The sequence below is a fragment of the Perognathus longimembris genome, chromosome 2, assembly GCF_023159225.1.
Source record: "Perognathus longimembris pacificus isolate PPM17 chromosome 2, ASM2315922v1, whole genome shotgun sequence".
Classification (NCBI taxonomy): domain Eukaryota; kingdom Metazoa; phylum Chordata; class Mammalia; order Rodentia; family Heteromyidae; genus Perognathus; species Perognathus longimembris.
The window spans coordinates 125,280,972-125,308,934 of record NC_063162.1 but is presented as its reverse complement, the minus strand read 5'-3'; the positions used below and the strand labels follow the sequence as shown (position 1 = coordinate 125,308,934).

General features: G+C 33.9%; 1 protein-coding gene across 1 annotated transcript in view; it reads right to left on the bottom strand.

Annotated features, from left to right (window-relative positions):
* Nucleotides 1–27,963, bottom strand: part of Foxp2 (forkhead box P2) — a 496,440-nt gene that overhangs the window by 118,950 nt on the left and 349,527 nt on the right. Inside the window, exon 5 of the mRNA XM_048340096.1 lies at nucleotides 27,419–27,508. Coding sequence (XP_048196053.1) covers nucleotides 27,419–27,508 — 90 coding nt within the window. The remainder of the gene's footprint in view (nucleotides 1–27,418; nucleotides 27,509–27,963) is intronic.

Genomic DNA, 27,963 nt, shown 5'->3' with positions numbered 1-27,963 from the left:
CCTTTGAACATAAAGGCTTATGTTTAGGAATAACACAAGACCTATAGATATCTGAGAACCAGCCCCCTCCATGGTGGTAACACTAAAGTGAGCAGATCATTTCTGACAGTATGATTGAACATCTAAAGAAGATGTTCTAAACTTGGGCTAAGGTTGGACCTCTCCTAAATTGCTGTATTTATCTGGATTCTGGGATGCATTCCTAAACTACTAATTTAATAATTTTAAATTTAAATAATTTAATTTAAATAATTGACCTTTAGTAGAGGACAGGCTTTTTATTTATTTTTAAATGTACACCCTTAGTAGTAATAATGCACAATCAGAGGTTAGCAATACTGATTTTAAAAAAGAAAAGTTGAGCTGGAAAAATTGCATACAGATGTCAAGACAAATAAGCCTAAGTGTGGTGTCATGAGTCTTAAATGTCTTCACACAATCCAGAAGTGGAAGAGCTGAACACAGCTCCTATTTCAGTGAAAGTCACCAGACCTGTTCGAGAAGCCTAAAGAGAAAGCAGCTAAGCCATACCATAATGAAGAAGAAATGGAAGCAGAAGTAAAAACATTCATGTTAAGCATTTTAGAATGAAGGGAAAATGGTGGTAAAGTCGGATGGTATAGACCTAATGTAGACTCACAATCTAGTTTCCACTGATGATTTTGTTGTTAAAGATGAAAAAAAAACTCACTTTCTGAGACAGAAGGTGAATTCAAGGAATGTAAAGAGTGTGAGGTAGGATTTCTAAGGTTATAATGGAAGTTGGAACCAGTTATAAGAAGAGGTAAAGTAAAGGTGTGCAGACACCAGCGAAACATTGCCAAATAGGAATGCAGGTGAAACTAAAGCCCAGTACTGTCTGATAACGTGACTTTGTGCAAGAACATCCAATAGTTTCCTTGGGAACAGTAGTAAAACAAACAAACAAAAACAACAACAAAGCAATGGTTTTCACAACAGAAATGTGAGAAGTGAATGGGTCAGAGAAGGTAATACAGACTAGTACATGTCCCTAATGTCATATTCAGTTACAGGGTTCAGCTACATCAGGGGGATGTCTAAATGTGTGAAGGTGGCATTGAAGAGCAGGTGGCAATAGCAACAAGGAATAGTGCTAAGGCCCAGAATGGAAATTCCTTAGGATTTCCACAGGAATTCTCAAGATTGGGTCTACATTAATTTATAACATTGTAAAGTAACCGATTTTTGAAAATATATAATTGTTATGCTTGTTTTCTTCAAAAATATTTGTACACATTTTTTGAAAACAGTACATTTTCTTTTACCTGGTATGCCCCAAGCTAACCTACTTACCTTCATTAGTTAAAAAAAAATAAAATATAAACTTACAATAATCCTAGTATATGAATTTAATTTTAACATGAGAGTATTTTTAATATTTTAAAAAGTTACAATGTACTCACATCGTGATTTCTGGAACCCAAACCTCTTTGGACAACTACTTAGTAATAATATTAAAAATTGAACCATTAAGATGTTGGGAAATTAATAAAGATTAAAAAAATACCATGGTATCAAATCAGTTCTTTCACCCTGTTTTTAGTCAATCCCCTTCTTATTCACTTCAGAAAGCTGCCATCATAACTGGCACTAATTGGCACCCTTGTTAGAAATCTCAGCAGAGGAGCCAAGAATAGAAAGGATATGGACACCTCTCACCCAGAGAGCCTGGCTGTCTCCACAGGTAAGGCTGAAATCAAGTAGGGGCAGATGACCTGGCTGCTGTTTGGAAGAAGATGAGACCTACACCTGTTCACTAAGCACATAGACAACTTGAATCTCTAGGGAAGTTAATCATGTTCCCAAAGTCACTGAAAACAAAGACACATGCAGTGTTCCCACAAGTGATGTGGTTATTATATTTGGAAAGAAAATGAAGACAGCAGTCAATAGACATTTCCTCCAGAAGTAGTGGGTTTGCTGATTGGCTATATCTGTGTTTTCTCTGTTCAAGAAAATGTTTTAAGGTCTTTTGTAAAGTGAAAAGGAAACTGAGTTTCTTAAATCCAGTTGGAGAGTAGAAGACGAAAAACCAATTACAGAATAGATAAAATGGACACACTGCTATCTGACTTCTGCAAATATTACAAAATGCCACTCACTAGGTTAATCTAGAAACAAGTATGTAATCAAGTTAGAAAGACAAACTACTAGAGATGGCTCTTTTAAATGCTATAACAGATGTATGTACAGGGTGCTATGGGAATATGTGAATTCAGAGACCAGCCAGCCAGTGTAAGAGAGTCAGAGAAGGGAGTCCCCATGAAAGGAGGGTAGCATAAATGAGGAGAATAGAGGAAATGAGGAGGTGATTTTCAAGCTGATCTACATGGAAGCCAGGTGTGGTGCTGCATTTCTGTAATCCCAGTGTCCTGGGAGATGGAAGCAGGGGGTTACAAGCTCAAGGCCAGCCTAGGCAAAGTTATTGAATCCCTAAAATAAAAACAAAAAGCTTGGGATATAGTTCCAGTTATTTAGTGCTTGACTAACATGTGAGGTCCTGAGTTCAAACTCCACAGCACTACGAATGGTTTTATACCAAATATAAAACTTCCCAAATTTGATATGAAACAAAATGGTCTTTATGCACTTCATATTTCTCATTGCTAAATGTGAAATGTATTATTAAATGTCCATCATCTACCTTTTCTCCTTAAGTATTAATGGTTAAAACATTAAACACATGAGGTAGAATTCTCATCATGTAATACTGAAGAATCAACTAATGACAACACATTTTCTTACTGGCTTTTACAAAGTCCTTTACATTATAAGTGACTGCATTGCTTATATGAACTCCTGTTTCTTTACATAAATTTTATTCTTTACTCTTGTTCAACACATCCCTTAAGTACATTAGTAAATTATTGTAGACCTCAAGTCAGTTCTTGAAAAACTGTTTTTGAGACAGAATACTAAAATTTAAATTCTCTGAAATACATGTCTTTTAGAGGTTTAAGGGTAAACTTAAATTTTATGTTACCATGCAAAAAGTAAGAAAGTGATTTTAAACAGTAGAGCACATTCATATTTTTGAGAAATTTTTGTGATAAGCTAAATTAGAAAAAAACAGGAAAACAAATATTCTCAACTCAGTTTGGTTTAGAAATGGAAATGAATATTTAAAATTAGAGGCCCATAAAAAGGGAATACTGGAATAGATGTAACTGGATACTGCCCCTTTCTTCGCTATTTGGGGCATTCAGAATATAATTTCACAGATGATATATTTTTCTTAATGTGATTTTTCAGACTGCATCTAATAGAAAATGCCTAGTTAGGATTAAGAGACATAGTGCAGATGTTAAACCACATTTGCATGCCATTATTTCTAAAACAAATGCCAGAGTACAGAATCTATTGAAATGGCTTTCAGGATGGCTGGCACACAGCATATTATACCGGCTTCCAATATCTGAGCCAGTCTACACTGTGACTATTTCAAATCAAGAATCTGAGAACAAAAATCAATCTTAGACTTTTCATCTTAACTCATTGTTCAGGAATGTATGAAAATAATAAGGTTTCAACCCAAGCACTTACAGTAGACACTTAATATTTTAAAAACAGAATACCCTTGCTTAATACAAATTTTCAAAGAAGCAAATGGCCATAAAACAATATAAGTGGGTAAGGTTGGAGGAGATGGTGAAGAATGGGATAATATTGATTAACATGCATTATATTAATAAAGTTACATGTTAAATTGAAACCCCTTTGTGAAACTACTTAAAGGTAATAATTTAAAACATCAGTGAAAATAATTTACTATGAAGAATAAGACACCGTGGTGATAGCATTTTCTTTTTTTTTTTTTTTAATGAAGGGCTCTTATTTACAAAGCAATAAAATGTATACTAACAGGCACTGAATTTTTTTCTTAGAGGAAATCTCACTTTAGCTAATCATCTTATAGGGGCATATTAAGTATGAAACCAAAAGAAACTCTTATTCAAAGGATTTCTGAATTGTATTTGTCACCAGCATTCCCGTTCACTGGAGCCGAGCACCAGCCTAATCAGAAATACACGCAAGTGATAGCAATGAAGCATCTGTTGCTTTTCTTCTCCAAGGCTTTGGGCTCTCACAGAGGCACTAACCTTCCATGTCCTCAGAAAATACACTGAAGGAATGAACCCTTTGCAATGATTACTTTTCAGTGAGCTTTTCCAAGCAAATGTACCTTCAGGCTAGGATTGGATTCAGTGCAGGAAACCCACTGCCCTAACTTTCATATATCAAAAAAAAAAAAAATCTCACTGTCCTACTATTCATTTTCCCCAATTAATAAAGTACCAGCATCTCCTTTGCTGTATGCTTTACTCCATAGGGGAAGAAATTCAGATCATGGTCGCCCCTAGGAATTCATGAGGGCCCTGGAGGATGTGGTAGTTCCTTTTCTGATCCCCGCAGGGGTAGCAGCAGCAGCCCTTGGATCAGCTACTTTTCATCTGCTGTAAATCTCAGTGGCAGCTCCTTTGCTTGCCAATAATGGCAAATGATAGCTTCTTTAATGAGAAACAGAGACTACAAGTTGCACATACAGAAGTTTATTTTCTTGGCATCTCTGATTATAATGTGGTGCTTATGAACTTCTTTCCTGTCTTGAATTTGTTAAGAGATTCAGAGGAACCTCAGACCAATGGCTTAAAAAATAGAACTCTTTTCAACTTGCAGTCTTTTACCGTTTGCCACAAGTTTTCTCATGATCTCAAGGAAAACTCCAGTAGAGTTTCCTTGCTGTCACTCACTTTTTCCTTAAAGAAAAAGATTGGTAAACACATTTCTGGGTGCACATTTGTTTGTTACTGAGAATCATGACATCACAAAGGTATTCCCAAAAGACAGGGAGGACAGATACAGAAAGAACCCAGAGAGTTGGCAACATTCCATTGAGATCTTTTTTTTTTTTTTTTTTTTTTCTCCTCTTCTATTTCTTTTGTGAGGCTTGAACTCAGGTTCTGGGCACTGTCTCTGAGTAATTTTTCTCAAGTCTAGCACTCTAACTCTTGAGCCACAGATCCACTTCTGGCTTTGGGGTGGTTAATTGGAGATAAGAGACTGTTATATCACTGTTGTAATTACTTTCAACATGCCATGTGAAACTGTAGCTTCTATTGTTGATGGTCCTCTTGTATCCCCTTCCTGTTGTTGTACCCACACTATCACTGTATCTTATCTGAGTACATTGGAAACTGTATATACTGATATTAGAAGTAGGAAAGTGAAAGGGAATATCAAAATCGAGAGACAAAGGATAAAAAGACAAATGACTACAAAAGCAATACTTGCAAAACCGTTTGGTGTAAACCAACTGAACAACTGATGGGGGGAGAGGGATAAAGGAAGGGGGGAGGAGGAATGAGGGAAGAGGTAACAAACAGTACAAGAAATGTACCCAAAGCCTAACGTATGAAACTGTAACCTCTCAGTACATCACTTTGACAATAAATAAGAAAAAAAATAGTCTAATAGAATTTCCTGCTTACACTGGCTTCAAACTGTTATTCCTAGATCTCAGCCTCCTGGGTACCTTGGATTAGAGGTGTAAGCCACCAGTGTCCAACCCCACTGGAATCTTTTAATAGAGGATGATGGAGAAATTTTCTGTGCAGCTACCCACGAACCTAAGCATCCTCATAATTTTCCTGGGGAGCCATAACTACCTCAACTGTACATAAATACACTTAGGTTCTACACAATGAAGACTCCAAGGAAATTAGCATTTCACATTTGTCGCCCTTATCTTCCTGTTTTCCAAAAGAACAAACTTTGAGATGTTTCTAATAGAAATTAAGAGGCTATATGTTGTCAGTGATAAAAGACATATGGTTTAAAATTACATGGTTTGAATCACCAAGAACAGACTACCAGCTTCATGATCTTAGTTGATGTAATTTAACCTTTCTACATCTCAATTTCTTATTCTGTAAAATGAGAAAGCATAAAGAAACTCAATAATCTCTGAATGTGTTAGCAAGTGAAAATAAAATCATAACTGCTTCAGGGTCTTTTTCTCATTAGAGATAAACATTGCATTAAAGGAGAGCTTGTAACGTCAATAGCATTACTAGGTGATTCCTAAATTTTCCTTTTTCTGGCCTTAGTATAATTTATATATAATGCCCACCCCCACTCAGTGTTTGTTATTGAAGAGTCTTGAAGACCAGTTGGGGTCTGAGACAAAGCACTATTTTGAGCAGGGTGATTGCACTAAGACCCTGAACAAGTACAAAATTATCATACAAACACATGGATGAACTCAGAGTAAAAGGCTGCTCTTTGATCACAGAACATGGTTTGAGATATCAAAATCAATATGCAAGCATTTAAAACATTAAAAATAAAATGTAAAGTAACTAAATTACAGGAGGAAAATTTATTATTAAAAAGTAGATGTAATGCAGTTTCTGAAGAATACAAGTTTTGGGAGTCCTAAAGGTGGAAAGCTAAGATGAATTCTGGTTGAGAAAAGGTGGAAAGAGATGTCACGTTGTGTGGCTCACTACATGACACAATAAAAGAAACAAAATAGGAATCTAATAACAGAATTTAAAAATATATCATGGCTACATATGTACTGAAAATACAGAACTATAATTTTTTGGTGTATACAAGTCTTTACTGGGGACATTGTCAAATTTTAGAACAGTATTATAGTCTACTAGAAATTATTCATTTCTAAATGACGACCAAGTTTCATTACCCAAGAGCTACTCTGAAGAATGAAACTAATTTACATTTAAAATAGGAGTACAGTCTACTCTTAAAAGCACAATGGTAAACACACCAATTTGACAATTACATTAATATGAGTATTTGCATAATCTGTCTTCTACACCTGTTTTTAATTTGAAGCAGCTGTAGGACAAATCATATTGCTGTAATCTGATTCAGTATATGGATACTACAGACAGTAATGCAAACATCTAATGTTTTGAAGATATCTTAGTTTTTAATGTCTCAAAAATGTTTAATTGTTAAAAAGAATTGTAGTAGCCATACCTGTTGTCTGTTTGGATTATATTAATTAGAAATATGCATAATGCCAAGTAATGTTATCCTGAGTTACTGATTTATAATTTCCAATTTTTATCACTATGATTTTTACGTTAAAACTGCATTTATACAGTTCCAAAAGAACAATGTTAAGTGTATCTAGAAATTTGCATGAGGTGTATGATTAAAATCCATAACAAATACATCAGTGAAGAATTCAACAAAATTCTTAAAAATCACTGAAAATGTGTTGTAAGAGATTATTGTGGTATCTTGGGGAATTTTTTTCTCTTAAAACCGATTTAAAAATTATTCTGTATTCAAAGAGATTGGTTTAAAAAGTCAGTTTATTCTTATTATGTTATCTTCTACTTCATCACTGTAAATCATTCAGTCAGATTCTAACTAGTGGAATATAAGTTGCTATATAATCTGTCATTAAAAACCACCTATTTTAAGTCTTCTATTATGAATAAGAAGAGTTATAACTTTTAAAAACGATATTTCTGGGAAAATGAATGTGATGAGCTGTACAGTAATGCTACTTATGTGCTACTGACCTCAATAGGTAAATATTAAAAGACTAAAATTCCTTGTGATGAGTGTTACTTGTAATTTTATTTTTGGAAGACGTCACATAATATTCACATCTCTATATTTTTTGGTCAGTTGTGGGGCTTGAACTCAGGACCTGGGAATTGTTCCTGATCTATGACTTGAGCCACAGCACCACTTCCAGTTTTTGAGTGGCTAATTGGAGATAAGAGTCTCAGGAGGATTTTCCTGCCTGGGCTGGCTTCAAACTGTGATCCTCAGATCTCAGCCTTCTGAAAAGCTATAAACACAGGCATGAGCCACCATCTCTCAGTTCTAGTAATTTTTTCTGTATATTATTTATCACTTCTAACCATACAGTTGAAAATCAACTTGGTATACTTCAGTAACTTGCATGAATTTTTATAAATTCTGACAAAAAATTTAAATTAGTTTTGGTAGTGCTTGGGATTTGACTGCTAGATGAGTGCTGTTCTTCTTGGGCCATTCCCCAGCTCAATTTCTAACAACTTTTTGATACTACTGAGGCTCAGACATTTGAATTCAGTTCTGTATTTGTCCTTGTAACTCACCAATATTGACTTGAAAAAATATTGATTTTTATTTAAACAAAAAGAAGGCTGTTTCCTAAAATAAGTTTTCAAAATTTTATTTTCCTTTCACAGTGTCTAACAGATTTCAGCTCATGGTTTCAAATGTACTAAGAAAATAAAGTGACTATTAAAAAATACTTGCTATTTAGATAAATACACTACAATTACTTACTAAGAACCAAGACTAGATATTCTAAGAGTATAAAAATAATTTTTATTACTATATAATTTAGGCAATAAAGTAAAGCTATAGTGATTGTGGAAAAGCAATTTTCACAGTTCTGACCTCTATATAATTATATTTCTAAATATTCCTTATTTTATTTTTCTTCATTAACAACCTTACACATATAATTGAGCACATAGAAAAGCACTCTAAACAGATAAACTGGCATGTCATGGGGCATACAGAACATAATGGAGTGAAAACTGTATTTGTGTGTAATGAATATGCACACTATGTAATATTCTAACAACAACGTTCACTTTTCCTCTGGGATCAAGCATATTTTAACTGTATAAATGAAGCATAAATGTCCATATTTTAAGATAATCTTGTTTCTTTTTGCTTTTAGTATTAAGGAAAGAACTAGCTTATTAAAGTTTAAAGTTTGGACATTAAATACATAAGGAAAATTACTTTTGTGTAACTATGCATTACTCAGAAGATTTAGTCTATTTTTTTTTCTTTTCTTGGTGCTACCAAGATTTGATCTCAGGGCTTCTGTACGTACTAGTCAAGCAAGCAATTTTAACCTTACCTATATACTTTTTTTCCCCTTATAGTTACTTTTCAGATAGGGAATCATGCTTTTCAGGGGGCTAGACTTTAGCTGGAATCCTTCTAAAATGTTTCTGGTAGTTGGGATAAAAGGTATCCCACATCTGGCTTATTCCACTGGGATTCAACTGTGATCTCTTGATCGCAAGTAGCTAGGATTCCATCTATGAACTACTGCACTCAGAGAAAAAAGGCGTTACAGCATTAGAATAGTCCATTTTTCAGTTGAGAAAACATTCTATTTAAATTTTATTAATAATATTGTTTTAAATTACTATTAGTGTATTTTTCTTCTTTATTGTCAAAGTGAAGTACAGAGGTGTTACAGTTTCTTATGTAAGGCAAGTACATTTCTTATCCAACGTGTTACCTCCTCCTTCCCCACTTCCTTCCCCCGCCCCCCGCCATGAGTTGTACAGTTGGTTTACACCAATTGGTTTTGTAAGTATCACTATTGCAATGGTTTGTCTTTTTATCCTTTGTCTCTCGATTTTGGCTTTTGTTTTTCTTCCCTAGTTCCAATACATGTATATACAATACCTGGGGTACTAAGATCAGTTACAGTAGTAGCAGGGGTAAAGATAGAATCAAATTTCTTTTTCTTAAATTATCTTTAAGTAGTTGTACAAAGGAGTTTCCATTTAACAAAAGTTTATGACTACAATACATCTTGATCAATGTCATCCCTTTTAACAGTCTCACCCATCCTTCTCTACCCAAACTTTTCCTTCACTTTTCTTAATGTTGTGAGATATACATTGAGTGAAATTTCTTGAGTGACAGAAAAAGAAAATGATGCCAAATCAATGAACATGAATGCACACATAAATGCAGGTAATATTAATGTGAACTGTGCATTCACAAGGTTATCAGGAGGGAGGGATTCGGGCGAATTTTAATTCCTCATACTTTTCTATATAGATTTAATGTTTTTGCAAAAAATGTTTTGGTAATCAATGAAAATGAATTTATTTGAAAGTCAAAAGTGGAACTTGTAACAAGAGTTACAAATATTTATTTTATAAAATAAATTACTCTTAAAGCTAGAAACTGTTCTGATTTTTTTCTTGAATTTTTCTTCAGGAAAAATTCATTTCATTCAAGAATGGTATGGTGTGTGTGTGTGTGTGTGTGTGTGTGTGTTTATGTGTGTTTATCTGTCTCTGTGTTTCTGTCTGTCATTCTTGGCATGATGTATGTATGTATGTATGTATGTATGTGTGTGTGTGTGTGTGTGTGTGTGTGTGTGTGTGTGTGTGTGTGTGTAAAATACCATTAAATTACTGTCATGATCCTTTTGTCTCCTTTCTAGTCTGGGTAACACCTGATAGACTTTCACTTTTTCCTTCCTATCTTCTTGTTACCTTCATGCTTGTCCCACTTTAATATCCTCCTAAGATTGCAGAACTCTATTCCATTCAAAACAAATTTTAGACAATCACAAACAAAGCCTCTGTACATTGAAAAACTAGAAGACCTTACTCTGCTTCATTTATAAGTGATCTATGGCTTACAAAACACAGAAAAGAAGGACCCAATTTACTCCATAGAACAGTTTTAAAAGCCATAACTGTCAGGCAGTTTTTCTTTAATCTTAAAACTACAAATTTTGTTTAAAATGGCTTGAAAGAATGGTTATTATCCTGAAATTTTATCTAGCCTGACTGTCAACTCCCAAAGGAGAAGAAACATCTTTGAAATCCCTGTGGTACCTGGTGTCTGCTAGCAAAGTGTCTTCTAACATAGTGAGGGTATTCAGTCATATTATTTCTGATGGATTGATGAGGGTATAAATTCTAATAAGTAAAAATGGCATAAACCAGTTTTGTAACTGTTCTGCCATTTTGTTTTTAGTTTGTGGTTTTACTGCTGGAGCACAATAACCATTTGCATCATATGAAATTCTACAGTGTAGGCTTTCCAATTTATTTCTATACTATTCCTGAACTTGCTTCTTAGTAAATACAATATCTACTCGAGTATAATAGCAAATAAAAAGGTTCCTGAGAGGGGAGCGAATTCTGCCTTCGTCTAGCAGGATTGAACATTACTGAATAAGAATATCAAAGAATAAATCCATACCAATTTTCTTGAGGAAACATTTCTCATTTGGTTCTTAAAAAACAGTCTTTACTATCATTAGTGCTAAAGAGGTGTTTCTTGTAAAGCAATTTTTATAACAATGACCCTGTGTATCACTGTTTTTCTTATTCCTGAGTGATAGCAGAATGTATGTTACCATTCACAGCTCCACAAGAAACTTGAGTATAATGTACAAATCTTCCAACAAGTTCTGATGTCCTCAAGATTCACTAATCAAAAGTAGCAAGAGTTTCATGAGAACTTCTTTTTATTTTATTTCATTTTATTTACTTATTTTTTGTATATGTGATGTACAGAGAGATCACAATGTATACATTTCTTTTTGAACAGTGTCACTTCTTCCCTTGTTTTCTCCCATTTTTCTCTCCTGAACCCCCTCCACCAAAAGTTGTACTTTCAACATAATGTCTAGTAAGTACACTGCTGAATTAGGTCATCCGTTGCCCCACTATTTCTGTGCTTCCCTTTATCTGTTCACAAATCAGATAAACTTCTATAAAAGACAAATGTACAGAAATAAAAAACAGAGACCAAAGAGGAAACATTAAATTAAAACAAACAACAACAATAAATACACACAAAATATAAAATAAAAATAAACTTTTGTTTCCATTTCTTGGAGTTCATTTCAATAAGTATCATTTTACATGGTCATATGAACATAGCTATTGTCCTTTGCGATCCTCTCCTGTGAATATCATCCTTTGGTCCCAGAGTGTGTGAGTCCTGTTTAGTCTATCATGTTCAAGTGTAATTTTGTGTCTTTTACCATCTGTTGTGTTTACTTGTAGATTTTCAGGCGTATTCTAATTAGTACAAATGAGTGAAACCATGAAACATGTTTCTTTGGGTCTGGCTTACTTAGCTTAATATAGTTTCCAAGTCTTTCCGTTTCCTTACAAATGAAACAATAACTCATGAGAACTCGTTTGTATGTTTCTGTATTTTACATACTGATGTTGATGTCTTTAATATTAAGCAAAGAAGTTGCAAAAATAGGCATTTTTATCATCAGAGAAGATTAGTGAGCTGAATTTTGTTTGTCTTGTGCAATCAGAAAGGAGGAGAGGGAAACAGGAAGAGATGGAAGAAGAGGGAGATGAAATAAGGGAAGAAAAGAGGGGAAGCATACCTTTACTAAAATGAAAATGAGCTCAAGTACAAATTATTCCCCACTCCTCTCTATTCCCTTATGCAAAGTGTCCTGCCTACCTGTCTGCTTTTATGGCCTGATCTTCCTTATCTAACAGATACAAAATGTCCTAATGCAAATAAATATTTTTAAATACAGCAGAATATAATAAAATAAAAACACCCATAGGGATGGGCAATAAAAAAATAGAAAACTCCCTAAAAATTAACATTTTTATTAAAGAGAATTAAAAATATCATGACATGGCTTACTTTGTTTCCTTAATTTATCATATATTTCTCTAAAGAATGGTTTGCTGTAATACTTTATTTCCAAGATAAAATCCAATTTTACTATTTTCATAGACCACAAGTTTAAAAAAGATGGACGCAGCTCATTTTAATTTCATTCTGAATAATTGCTGGAAAGCATGCAGGACCCATTATGGGAGGTGAGATTATTAAAAATCATTATGCATTTACAGTATCTCAGAGGAAAAGCAATGACTAATTCTTATTCTCATGGAGGCATGCAAGAAACAGTGCTAGTTTGGTTAGGCAGGATTTCATATGACATGAACACTTTCTATCTTTCCTTCCCCAGAATGAGGCAGCCTTAACCAGAAAGTCAGCCTTCATAGAAGACATACTTGCCCTTTGTGCCCTTCTGCCTTCCCCAATTCATAAGGATAGGATTAATTTATTTCAAGTATATTACTGAACAGGATAGAGAGAGAGAGAGAGAGAGAGAGAGAGAGAGAGAGAGAGAGAGAGAGAGAGAGAGAGAGACTGAGACATTGAGACAGAGAGACAGAGAGATAGAGAGAGACAGAGAGACTACATAATCAGACAGAGATGAAATGAAACCCTAGGAAAGTTACTGTGAAATTCAGGCTCTCCCACTCCTTACAGGTAAATAGGTGTTTACATGGGAATAAAAAGAAAGATCACTGGCTCAAGCACCTGACCTAGAACAAAATTCTAGTCCTTTTGTCAGTGAGGAAGAGTGGGGATGGAGAACCAAAGGCTCCTCCACTTTTGCTTAGGTGAGTTATGAATTTGCTATTCTTTTTGGTATGCAAGGCAGCCAATTTTGTGTGCATAAACAGATGCAACCCTTACTTGAACCCTGACCCCAGCCTTTTTAAAAATTTGATTCTTTTATATGTTCTCCCATTTTTTTTTCACAGGGTCTAATCTCAGGCCCCAATCCTGCACAACCTCCTACACAGCTTGGATGATTATAGGTGTTCAACACCACACTGGTTCCTATCTTATGAGTTTTCTATTTTTCCAGTATAAGTGCTTATCATGCAGATTGCTGCCAGAAATAAAAAAGAATGGTGGCATAGACCTTTTATAGTCACTACAGGGAGAGAAATGTAAGGACTTTCTTACATTTTCCAGTAATATTGAATGATACTAATGGGGACTCTCCAGATGATTTTTTTTCTCTGAGGTTAACTTATTTAATATTAAACCTCCACAAACTTTTCATCCTACTCTGCTTTAATTATGCCCATGTGTGACTTATTTAAACTTTCTTGTGTTTGTTACACTGCCCGTGTTGTTCCATCAGAGGCTGCCTAGCCCTGCCAACCGTCAGTGGTCACTTTGAGAGGGAAAGAAGGTACATAGTTTACTTGTATTGTGTTTTAGTACTAAGGATAAATTGAGTTGTTAAAGATATTCTAATTGTAATTAAAACATTAAAAATAAACCTCAGTAGCCTATTGAACTACAGTTATATTAATATACTGTGTTTTGTATTTATAAATCATCTTAGGAGCTTAAACAGCAAAATCTCCTTGCTACAAATATATTCCAAGTTCTAAGTTTAATTTTGTAGATTTAGGACCCTACAAACAGGTAACAGTTTTGTTTAACAGATGGTGACAGAAACTTCCAGTTGTCTTTCCCATAGTTTATCCTCCCCTTCTTTACTGAAGAAAAGCTCCAACCTTGTTCAGTGTGATAGTCTGTCTTCTTCACAGACTTTTGAAATGATGGATGATCATGTGGTATGGTTCAGGTTGGTGATGTAATGACATTGGGAAAACTTGTTAGTAAAATGGGACAAATCCAACTAACAACTTCTTATTTGCAGTTTGCCTCTTTTATTTTGCCTGGACCATGAGCATGAGTAGGAATAATCATCTTGTAGGCACGATGACAAAAGCTCTGACAAAAAGCCAATCACTAAAAGGAATTTTGGTTCTCTCTATAATCTTTGAGCATGTGTAACCATCAGGTCTGGACTGCCAATCTGTAGATGCTACTTTTCATGAGATATCTAAATCAACTGACAACCTTAAAGCAAATTTAGATAATATTCTGGTAGAAATATGCAAAATTCATTTGGTTAAATTATCAGATACAATTAAGAAATAACAATCTCTGGGCTGGGGATATGGCCTAGTGGCAAGACTGCTTGCCTCGTATACATGAGGCCCTGGGTTCAATTCCCCAGCACCACATATACAGAAAACGGCCCGAAGTGGCGCTGTGGCTCAAGTGGCAGAGAGCTAGCCTTGAGCAAAAAGAAGCCGGGGACAGTGCTCAGGCCCTGAGTCCAAGGCCCAGGACTGGCCAAAAAAAAAAAAAAGAAATAACAATCTCAAATCACAAAGAAAGCTCAGTTTTTGAGACATGTGAGAAAACCATATATAAATGTAAGTATATATACATATACACGTATAAGTATCTACGTGTATATATATTGTAATTCTACATAGTTTCATTTTATTAAAGAATCTTCTAATTCCCTATTAGTTAGAATATTGCTGTTTAGTAGTAAAACTTGGCAACATCACTGGTACTGAACAATGGAACAATAAACAAGAGGTAAATGGGTTATTGTAAGCAGATTATTTATTTTTACACAAAATTCACAGTTGAAAGAATTAGAGTAAAAAGTATTTAGATAATGATAAGGAAAGAAAGAATCAGTTGTTACTGTGAAATAAGTATATTACATGCTCTCTAGGCAGGGAAAGGAAGCTTTAGAAGTGTTATTTTAAAGCAAATTGCCCAAGTGGAACAAAGACATACTATGAAAGTCACGTGAAAGGAAGCTTAGCAATCTGACCTGAAACATGGCATATACTGATATAAAGTTTCATTATATGTTTCTACAAAAAGTAACTTGATAAATGTATCCTATATTTATTATATTGGGATGAGTATAACCGATACACTGAAATTATTCTGAGGAAAAGCAGTTTAACTCACAGAGGTAGCATGAGATGAGGAGAAGCTGGGGTAAGATGAGTAAATAAATTTGAAGCAAGTTAATCTATGTTGAGATTCCAGAAAGTTGAAAAATAAATCTGGAGATCAAAAGGGCTAAAAATGAGACTGGTCAGGTTGTAGAGTTATACCTGTGCACTTGTATATTGCCTCCACACATTTATGCAAAGCCTACTTGGTGTCATACATTAGAAATGCAAAGGTGAATAAGATACAGTTCTGCCCTTGCAGATCTTATTGTGATTATGATTAAGCACAGTGTATATAAGAATAGGAGAAGTAAGTGTAAGATATTGTAATAACATGTAGAAAGTAATAATTAAATATCGTGTGTGTGTGTGTGTATGTTGGTTGGTCGGTTGCTGGGGTAGGCTGTCTAAGGAAATTTCATAGAGGAGTTGGCAACTGTAGTTTTAAATCTGCACAGATATTTTATAGTGGGAAAGGTTTTAGAGAAGGTTGTATAGGGGAGTTCATCAGTCATAAATCAAGCCATTAGTCGTTTGATTTGGCTGTCCAAATCACATGCAAAAATCAGGCAGGAGACAATAAGATCAGATTACCATACCACAGAAGCAGCGAACTATCTTTGAAGACAACGGATGTTTTCTTAACATTTCTATGATCAAAGACAAGCCAACTCAGCATAGTAGAGGTATACTAATGTCTTTTTGAAGCATTTTAAAATTACACAGAAAGGAATGAATCTCATACTGATAACATCAAATGAAATAGCATAGTGGTAAAAATAAAACTGTGACAACATTGCTAGAAATGATCCTGAAAATGGTGAATAAAGAGAGGCATTTCAAGAAACTTACTCAGGGCCATTTATTTTTTAAAAAGTAGTAGATGAAATAAAGAAAAACAAAATATACTGGGCTGAGATTCAATAGCAGTTAAATCAGGATGGAACCTGAAGTGTTGCTATGTCAGCATTTTGATTGTACAGCTTGTAAAGTAATCCTAAATTGGGAGAAATGTTACAGTATATATTAGTAAGAAAATTAAGGTTCTGTAATTTTTATTACATGCATCCAGCTTCCTGTTTGCAGCCCTCTCATATTACTCTGTAGACAAGCTTTGCACTAGAATTTCTTGGAGAACTTGAAGTACTTTGAGTTTTCAAAGATCTCATCCCTTCAAATTCAGTAGTCTGGAGTGGACCCAAAATCACTATTCTTAAAGTATTTTCAAATAATTTATAAGATTTGGCAACTATTTGTGTAAGTAAACTCAAAGACTGTATGAAGAAGTTATGATAGTTATTGGTGTTGGAAAATCTCCCAGAATAAAAAGAGAACTTGAAAATGAGATTGTAATCATATTATAATCACCTATATCTTTTAAATAGCTATTACATACTTGGTCTCTATGAAAAAGGCAGAATGTAGAAAAGTTTTGTCTTTTGTGTTTTCTTTGTTTCTGCACACATACTCAATCTAAGAAATTTCCCCAGTCGCTGTGTGAGACAACAGATTTTCCTCATGTCAGCACGTCGTGATGTGGAATGTGTTCCTCGTTTTGTCACTTGAGAATGTGCAGTAGCACCAGCAGTGGAAGATACCAAGGTGGCAGCTTTAACAGCAAAGCAAGTGTGAGCATTGTATAAGTGTAAGAATTTATATACTGCGCAAAGGAATTTAATCTGTATTTTGTGTTCTCTCCATGCTTAACTACTAAGTAGGTACTATGTGAACACTAACCAAAATTTAAAAATAGGCATGACCAAATGGCACGTTTATTTTAAAAAGTAATCCCTGAATACTTTGAGGCACAGCTGGGTGTGACACAAGATTTCAAGTACGAAGTGAATCTCAGCAGAGGATGTCTAATTCAAGAGATAAAATCCTCAATTCACAGCCCTAGGCTAAAGTAGTCTGAAATTGGTGATAGCCAAATAAAGCCTCTACCCAGTACTGTTCTTTGGTGGGATGATCTGAAGGAATGATCCAAGGTAACGTGAAAGGAGATTTACAGCTCAGAAGGAGGACTATTTCAAGGTATGAAGGATCTCAACTTTTCCTAAGCTATCAATAGGCAAACTAGAGAAACTTGTTTGTGACTTTGGGTTTCCCTCATAGATGTTTGGTTGTAGCATCGTACAGAGTGGAATCTTAATATTCACACTGATAGAAGGATGCAGACGGTCTACACATGCTCGCAAGTGCTGAGCATCATGCCTATGTAATTTTCCCAGCCATAGACCACCAGCAAGACCAGTCTTCATACTCCTGATGTCTAAAACATCATCAGGTCTTCCCTTCACCTGCATTTTCTACTCCAAAACATGTATACTATTCTCTACCTATCCTCAGTGATGTAGAAAAACTGGTGATATGAAGGAATGAATTGTTTGATTTTTTAGAAGTGGAGGTGAAAGGGCAAGTTTTGTTGAAAGTCTGTGTTGGTAGATTGTATTGCAGTTTCCATAGGCCTACTATGGTTTGATTTAGACCTAGAACAGGATTTGGAACAATGTCTGCACAAATCTCTCCAATTTCTTGATTTTGAGAGCTCATGAAGATCTCAGGACAAATCCGCGTGAATATCAAGTCTACTATAATTAGTTCACATGAGCTGTTTCTTCCTCATCTAATCAGAGAACATATTTTCTTTGTGCTTTTTAAAATCTACCATGGTATAACAATTTATTAGCATTTATCAAGTGTTTGTTGCAAAAAAGTAACTTAGTGCCCAGCCATAATTTAACTTAAAAATCATGTTTAATTATTCTAATGAACTTACATGATTTTCATATTAAGGTAAGGCAACTTAAAATACCTTAAAATTAATTATGGATTTGTTTGATTTTTTTCCAAATGTAATGCTTCCAAACTAAGCACTAATAAAATAATCATAATTTGCATAACCTCAGACATATTTAGAACTCATCATTATATGTGTGTGTATATGTGTGTGTGTTTGTGTATGCATATGTGTGTGTGTATGCCAGTACTAGTATTTGAACTCAGGTTCTGGGATCTGTCTCTTAGCTTTTTTGCTCTACTACTTGAACAACAGCTCCACTTCTGTCTTTTGATTGGAGATAAGAATCTCATGATTTTCTGCCCAGGCTGGTTTCAAACCACTCAAATCTCAGCATTCTGCATTAACTAGGATTATAGGCATGAGCCACTGACACCTGGCTAGAAGTAACCATTTAATACAACCATCCTAAGCAATAACAGTTCACATACACATTTTTAAGATTTTTATGGGAAAATCTGACTAAAGAACACAGTGAATTGTGAGACTCATGAAAATGAATTAAAAGATTTATAGATATGGTGATTGGTAGCAAATTTTCAGCACTAAATGAAATTATTATGTTTAAAGGTACTTCTAAGTTAAGAGTACAGTTGCCTTCGTACTAAATATTAAAAGAATACACTCACTTAATCCTGGATTTGCCAGGACAACTAGGCAGTAAGAGATAGAAGAGCCCTATTTTTCTGCTAAAAATGATAAGCTAGAATGATCAAGAAAATGTGGTATATCTACACAGTGGAGTGTTATTTATCCATCAGGAGGAATTATATTGAACTACTCATAAAGAAATGGGAGGACTTGAAAAGAATTAAATTAAATGAATTGAGTCTGACCCAGAGAAATACAAGTTGAGTGCTTTCCCTCATTTGTGATAGCTAGCATGAACCTATAAGTAAACATGTTGGGTAGTGTATTAGCAATTACAAATGAGTTAAATGAAATATAGTAAACTCTATGGAGAGCTCAAATATTGTAATTGTTTTTGGAAAGAAAAAGTCAAAGCCTAACAAAATAAGAACAAGGAAATAGATACTTGCAATGACGGGACAGGTGGGTCAGGGAGTATCAATAAACCAGGAGTAGGGAGTATCCAGTCAAGAATTCACTGTATATATCACAAAATTAATAAAAATGAGAGGGGGGACAAAGCAGACTGAGAATGTTAAAAGGTTAACACTCATCAGGATGCAATGTATTCATAAACTGCTTTGTTAAATGGCACCTCCTTTATGCAATTGCTTAAAGATAATAAAAAATAATTAAAGAATATCTTTTAGGTTCAATACTGAATTAAATGCTTTTAGGTACTTAACATATTTTTCCCTTGCTATGGGACCAAAAGAACAGAGATAAAGTATACCAGATTACATGATAGGAGAAGGCACAGAATGACAGAGAAGGAAAGAATATCATGGAAAACGTAAGGATATCAGAAAATTTTTAGGAAAAAATGTAGAAATATATGAACAAAATCCACAGAGGAAACACAGAGACTTAAATGGAGGCAAAATTCTAAGTAATTTTACTTTTTTCTAACACTGTTCTTCACTTTGTCATTCCATTTAGCTTGTACACCACCTCTAAACATCTTAAAGCAAAACTCATAGCCTAAGTCTTAAATCCTACAGAGAGCTCCCATAACAATATTAATGCTCTAGTTCTTTCTGGCTTTCACTTTAGTTAAGGTAGGAAAGTCAAGGGAATATATACTTAAAACCCTAATGGATTATAGAAAGAAGCAAGTGATTGGGTAGCAAAGGAAAGAGAAAATTTGACCTCTGAGAAAGCAATTTGCTCCATATTTAATTCATGAAAACTTACCTAGCAACCTGAGAAGCAAACTGTATTTACTAATTCTCTTTCTTCTATGCAATATTCACGTTAAAATACAATTTTTTCCATTCATTATTGAGTATGTCACCATTGAAGATCCTAAATATTACAAGCAAATAAGGAAAAACTGGGAAAACAGGCATTAAAACTATCAATGCCGCACTTCACATGAACAGTGCTTATGCTTGAAGGTACTCATTTTTCTGGAGATAGCTTGAGATTAGTCAGTATGTGTGACCTTAAATAGCTTCCTCCTTGACCTTTCTTAATGAATTAAATTCTAAACTGATGTTCTATTCTCCTATTTTCTTCCTGTTCCTTGGCTTCTAGTTTGAAAAGATGTGCTCTTACAGAGTAACTCTGAACAAAATGTGGTCTCTTCTACTCCCATGGATTTACCTATCATGATTAGATTATTCTACAGATGTGTCTCTTCAGTCCTGACCTCTCTGTATATCAAGTTCTCCTTTTATAAAAGCTGGATAGTTCTACCTATGTGTCTTTCCATCACCACAAACAACGTATGTATGCTCAATGCATTACCATGCCTTCATATCATTTTCTCATTCTAGGTTTCTCACTACTCTCCTCCTGAAAAATATTACCTAAACATAGCAGTGTTTACTAGATCTTCACAAAACATTGTTTGGTCAATGATACTATTTCTCTATCAAAAACCTTTATTAGTCCTTGATACTCAAACATAAAGTTTAGACTCATTAGCCACCCATTTTCAGGTCCTATGTAATTGAAGATATGTATTTATAGTTCTCTAAACCATTCCTTTTTCCATTAGTGTGACGTGGTATACCCATCAAAATTTACCATTTATGCTCACCAAACCTCATTGTATAATATCCTCCCTTTACATTATAATTAAAAAAATCTCCATCAAAAATGCTTTTACTATCTCTAGTCACAAAACTACATTTCTTTATATCCAACAGCCAACATGGATGACTTGTCTAAAAGCATTTTTGTATCATATTGGCCAGATTGATAATTTTTCTTTTTAAGATGCTGATTATATTTTCTGACTTTTTTCCATGTATAAATGGCCAAAAATGTATTTTATTATATACTAGTCATAATATAACTTCAATTAGATTATAAATATTTTAGGACATTTCACATAATGATCACTCAATTAACAATGAAGGGAGGAAAGATGCCTCTCCTAAACCTCCTCTGACTCTCAAGTAGAGCATCCTTGGTTCTTGTGTGTTAGCTATTACATACAAGTGTAGTAAGAAAGACAAACATTAAGTGTATATTTGTGAGTGGTAAGTGTGGAGTACGTGTTCTAAGAGCGCATGTAGCTAGGCAGATCCCCTAGCAGTCCTACAAGGTTGAATGTAGCATTCTTACTTGGGTGCATTTATCTCATTAGCATAACTAGAAATAGTGAAAAGTGATGGCCAAATAAGAAAGGAATTTTACTATAGAACCTATATCATAAGCATGAATTAAATATCAACTTCCTGGAGTGTCCCATAACAGCAATAAAGACTCACACTGCTATATTTTGTATTTTATTTTTGAAAGCTTTTTTTTAAAACCATGTTAGAGGTCAGGGAACAGTCTGGAAAATATTAAGTTGCTCAGACGGTAGTTGGTAACTCACAGCTGAAATCCTAACTATTTGGGAAGCTGAGATCTGAAAACTGAGGTTTAAAGCCATCCCAAGCAGAAAAGTTTGTGAGATTCTTCTCTTAATCAGCAAAAACAAAAAAACCAGAAGTAGGACTGTAGCTTAAGTGGTAGAGCACCACCCTTGTGTGGCAGCTAAGAGAGAGTGCTCAGGTCCTGAGTTTCAGAGCCAGTACAAGATCCTGAGTTTCAGAGCCAGCCAGTAAAAGGTCCTGAGTTTCAGAGCACGTATGTGCATGCAAGCACACACCACACACACACACTCACACACACACACACACACACACACGCACCTCTCAAGTTGCTGTATCTGAAGTGCTGCCCATTAAGGACAGGCTTTTACACACAGATCACATGTTCTTTTGTCTAAAATACCAGGAGTAGAGCTATGAACTTTGCAGTGATGGACTGAATGTCCCACTTGTTCTCTTCTGAGGGCATCAGCCTTGAGAAGTTGGACATGGATGGGACAGCAATAGTTGAAGAAAAAAAATGTTCTATAAAACCATGTAATATTTTAAGAAATGTTCTCCAGTGGAATGAGAAAACATGAACCATTAAGGCCAGATTTGTACTTCTGATTTTAAATTTTAATCCTTTTAAAATTTTTCTGATCTAGAAACAGTGTATGGTTTGGGAATGGGTCTTAGAGGTAGACTGCTTGCCTAGCATGCATGAAGCCCTGCATTAGATTCCTCGGTACCACATAAACAGAAAAAGCCAGAACTGGTACTGTGGCTCATTTGGTAGAGCACAACCTTGAGTGAAAGAAGCTCAGGCACAGTGACCAGGCCCTGAGTTCAAGCACTGGGACTGGCAAAAAAATAAATAAATAAAAAGAAAGACTCTCTTGGGCTTACTGCTTATTTTAATACACAGAAAACCAAAAAACATGGCAACATACTTCTAATAAAAGTTATTTCTAAGATTTTTACATCCTAATAGATTATCCCACTAAAACTATATCTCTGATAATGGTATTGAAGAATTTGAAACACAATGTGTTTTGTTTTCTTTGTAATGCATATGGAGACTAATATTAAAAAATTCAATTTCATTTTATGATGAATTAATGATATTTTATCATCGCCTAGAATATACTTATCATTGTCTTTTCTCTCTTTTACCTACCTTCCTTCCTTCGTTCGTTCCTTCCTTCCTCCCTCCTTCCTTCCTTCCTTTCTTTTTGTGCCAGTCCTGTGGCTTGGACTCAGTGTCTTAGCACTGTCTCTTGCATCTTCTTCTTCTTTTTTTTTTTTGGCTCAAGGCTAGCACCACTTCTGGCTTTTTCTATATATGTGGTACTGAGGAATAGAACCCAGGACTTCATGTATGCGAGGCAAGCACTCTACCATTAGGCCATATTCCCAGACCCTATCATTGTCTTTTATATATTCCACTGAAGTTTGCATTTTCTGCAAAATAAACTACTGATTTTTAAATTATAAAATTTTGTGACTTATTCTTGACTTTAATATGCAATATGAAATATTAGTATCATTATTTGGTTTACTACAGAATATCTGATTTGTCTATTAATGCCAATTTTAGTATTTTAGAATAAAGGAGAAGAAGGTAGCAATGCTGTTAAATTGCATTATATCACAACATATTCAAATATAGATTATGGAAGTTTATGCAGGAATAGAATGATTTGATAATTTGTATGTCTTCAAAATGTAACCTATCATATCTCAAGGCATTAAACAAGAAAGTTTTCTTAGTTATTGTGTAAAATTTTATTCGCGCATTTCAATATATATGGAGTTTGTTTTATTTTTAATTCCAAAGCATCATGTCTAAATTAGTGGTATGCCACAGAATAGAAATAAACAAATTTCCATAATCCTTACAGAAGCTAGTATCAAATATACTATGCCTAATCCTAAAATATTAAAATGGTCATCACTGCCTTCAAAACAACATTTCTCTCTTCGAAAATTTAGATTTAATGCATCAGCCAATGCAATGTCTTTATGTTAAATGACTACCTCAAAGTTATAGTAACTATTCTGTAGTTAAAATGTTAGCTGATTTTAAATGACTACCTCTGCGGTATATAACTCTTTCGTAGTGTTGTCAGAAAGACACTTCCAGGTTTAAACGACTAGTCTTTCAACCCTTATATTCTGTACTTTTAAAGACAGAATTACAAAATATATGTATATATAATTTACCTATTGCAAAAGAGGTTTTCATATTAGCTATTAACCTACAGGGAAGGAAGTGATTTCAGTGGTATATATTAATATTCATCTAAGATAGCAAAGCAATGGCATTTACCTTAAATTTACGTCTCTGCTCTGCCCAGCTGTTGGAGAACCACAAGTCTGTCTCATGGCTGTAAATGTAACAAGAACAATAATGCGACTGATTTTCCCATCTAAACTGCATTTTTCATAGGCTAGAAAATTGATCATGTATTTTACAAAAGAAATTTCAAATTTACAGAATTTGAAAGTGTGCATATGCATGCATGATTGTGTGCGTGAGAGTTTAATATTTCTAACCTGGAGAAAGGTTTCATGATACTAAAACATTGAACATTCTCTTTGACTACCTTTCCTTGTTATGAATCACTACATGCATATCAACTCAAGGAACTGCCAGGAACTGAACTAACTAAAACAAATGAAAATTAAATCTTCTGCTATTACTAGGGTATGTTTTCTGGAATACACAGTAAAACTATATAGGAAAAACATCTGGTAATGTTTAAGCTAACATCAGCTCTCATTTGCATTTCAATCTTTTATATATTATTCACAAATATCTTATTAATCAATGTGCCTACTGATTGGACCTATTCAGTTTCTGTTTTAAATAATGAATAGAATATGAAAACATGTTTTGAATAAATATATTTAGATATCTATACATGAAACTAAAATCACTACTACAATTGGTAGTCAAGCTTGTCAGATGTAATATTTCTTCTTTCCATTTTTCATTATGCATGGTAATATCTATGTCATCAGTAGGATAAAAATCTGAGAAGAATATAGGTGGAAAACATGATAGTACATAAATATTGGTCTGCTAGAAATAGACCCTGTATCATGCAACACTTCAAATCTGGCCACCACGTTTTACTAGCTAAATAAAATGTACACGAGGGTTAGAAAAGTAAATATTGTTCTTGTGACTTTAGCCATCAAAACCACTTTTAAAAATCTGTATCTTGTTTCAAACCATGTAAAATAATCTTTATGAAAATTGTATATTCATTAAAATCACCTTGCTCCTCTAAAGATGCTATTTCTAATATACCAAGAAGCACCATTGTCTATTAACATCAAACACCTTTCTTTGGAAGTGCTGATTCTGATCTGAAATTATCCTTAGGAAATTTAAAAGATAATCTATGCAAATTATATGATCAAAATTTTGCTAAATCTTAGTCAAGTAGCAAAAGGATTCTGAAAGAATCATATCAGAAAACATAAAATAATTTGAAATTTTAACAATACTCCATCATTTTAAAGGACAAATATAATTTATACTGAATAGAATTTGCAGATTCAGGATAAACATTAGTTGCTATTCCCGTTTAATAACAGCTTGTAATCTAATATAAAATTATCTTAAATTTTAATTAGATTTAAATATAATCTCCACCTGTCTACAGTTGATCTTACCAAGTCCTTTAAAATACTAAAAGTGTAGTTTCCTTGTATATTAATTGCAGTATATATATATATATATTTGTGAACAAATATGTCTTCATTCATTATTTCTAGGTTCTCATTCATAAAGTCCAACTTTTCTTTGTTATGACATTTGGGAATGAGATCCCATTAAAATACAAAAAATATTAATATGCTATAGTTTTATAACATACATAATAGAGCTACATTCAGAATTAATGTACATCATAAAACACTAAATACAGGTGACACAAAGTATGGTCAATAACTGTAATCATTACTCAGTACTTATAATATTTGTAATCCCTGTCTTATGCTGAAATAACAAAATTGTGGACTTCTGCTCCCAACTGATACAATTCATCCAACAATTTTTTTTCATTCAAATATGTCTTGAGAGAAAATTGTGGCTTTGTAATAAAAGTTAACTCCATTACAACAATAACAACCCCAAAAGTAGAACGCAGAAGTCCAGTCATTCTTTCCATAGATAACATAACCAGTAAAAAGGAAACTTCTACTGGATTTAGTTTTGGAAAGAAAAGAACAACTAAATGTTCTTTTTTGTCAGGAAGTATGATAAAATAACATCTGAGCAACAAATTATTTTTCAGGAATTCAAACAGTAACTTCTTTTCTGTCATTGGTTTATGTTTCCATTATGGAAGTATCTTTTAATCCCCCAAAGAATGAAAATTCTTTTTCTGAAGCCATAGCAAGGGTTGACATGTTCAGTACCTTCTAATATATTAAATTTCCTGTAAGTACAAGCAAAGTCAAGGAATCAGATAACAACAGAAATACTACACTCACTGCTGTAATTTGATGAGGGATGTGTTGCTTAGGAAAGGGGATGTCATAGAAGTAAAGACTAGTTAGAAGCAAAACAAGGTAGAAGGTAATGAGATAAGCTGAATCTAAATGGCATGCAGATTCAATAAACTTAGATTTACACTCATGGCTATCACCTGGACTTGAGGCACTATTGACACACCTGTGTTCCCTTATCCCTCTCCCCAAATGACTTTGTTTCCACAAAATAAGTTCTCATCTTAAATGTTTTGGGACCATAAATGTAAGCCAGTGTTTCAGTAACAAAGTGAGATGTGGATTTTGTAGATCAGTGTAATATAATTTTCCTGTCATACAAAGTAAGCTTCACAAGGTTATTATGCAAGATTTAGTTACTATTATCTGTTAGTATACTAAAAACAAAAACAGCTAAGCCATTATAAAAAGATATTTTTAAATTTAAGATTGCATATAGATATATAGGTGTTTGCATATATATATATACACACACACACATATCTATATATATACTTTCAAAAGAGCTAAGGAACACTTTGAGAGATGTTTTATACAACTCCAGATTCTAACTTACAAACATTTTAAAATGTACAGTAAGTGGTTTTTCCCCCAAAGAAACTGTTACATATTTTTTTGTTAAGAGGACTGTATAAAACAATGGCTAAAAAGATACTTTAAAAGGCATACATCCAATCAGATTCAGAGGACAAACACAAGTTGTAAGGAAAATAAACTAGAATGAGTTTTTTTTTTCCCTAACAACAATAACTCCTTGGCAAACCCAAACTGGTTTTTGTTTTTGTTTTTTGTTTGCTTTGTTTTGTTTTCCACTATAGGGGCTTTCTGCAACTTGTCACTTGGCTAGCACTGTGAAAGGTTTGTCTCAGATTGCTTTGTTTCTTTTCACACCATTTTACTGTGACTTTCTTTTAAAAGAAGAATATTCACATTTTAACCTACATGTGAATAAAATCCCATTAAAACATTCCAGAAAATTGTACACAAAATTCTTAATATTTATTCATACCAAATGTAGTTCCTACATAATTTATGCAAGTAGTGAACTTGGAAATCTATAATAACTGAGTTTTTGAAATATGTTACATATTTGATATATATGTACATGTATATATATGTAATGGTAAGATTCAAGTTTCTTTTGAAATTAAAAGTACCTACATAATCAAGTAGAATAGTTTTGTACATACATACAATTAATTCTGCACATCACTGTTTTACTGCAAGTCCCTCAAGAACAAGAGTGCTCTACTAACCTGCAGTGGTCTCTGTTTATCACTGCTTTTAGGAGATTTCAATCCACTTGTTTGCTGTTGTAGTAGAAGTTGTCTTGCTGCCTGCAGAGCCTAGAAGTTAAATAAATAAATAAATATCTAAATAAGTTAAATTGATCATCAGTTACTCCTCAGCTAATATGTATGAGGAGCTAATATGTATCTTCTTTTACAATCCCTTATTCTTTTTTCTTCTAATATGCAAAATGAATTCATGAAACATGTGTATACAACTTTATTCAAATCATAGAGATGTGTGTAATCCTGCAGGAAATAAATTTAATTTGTTTAAAGTGCTTCAAGAAGGAAAACCATAAACTGCATCAATAACCTCATTTCCACAAGGAACTTGTCTGTGAGTGTTCTACTAAAATGCCCACTCCCTTTTAAATTATCATTCAATTTGCATTTTCATATTACAATTTCGAAGCAAAAGCAGTAAGACTTCAAGTGTTACCGGAAGCTGTAATTAAATTTGACAAATCAACATCAGATTATCTTGAAAGTGAATTAATAAGGATTTTCAC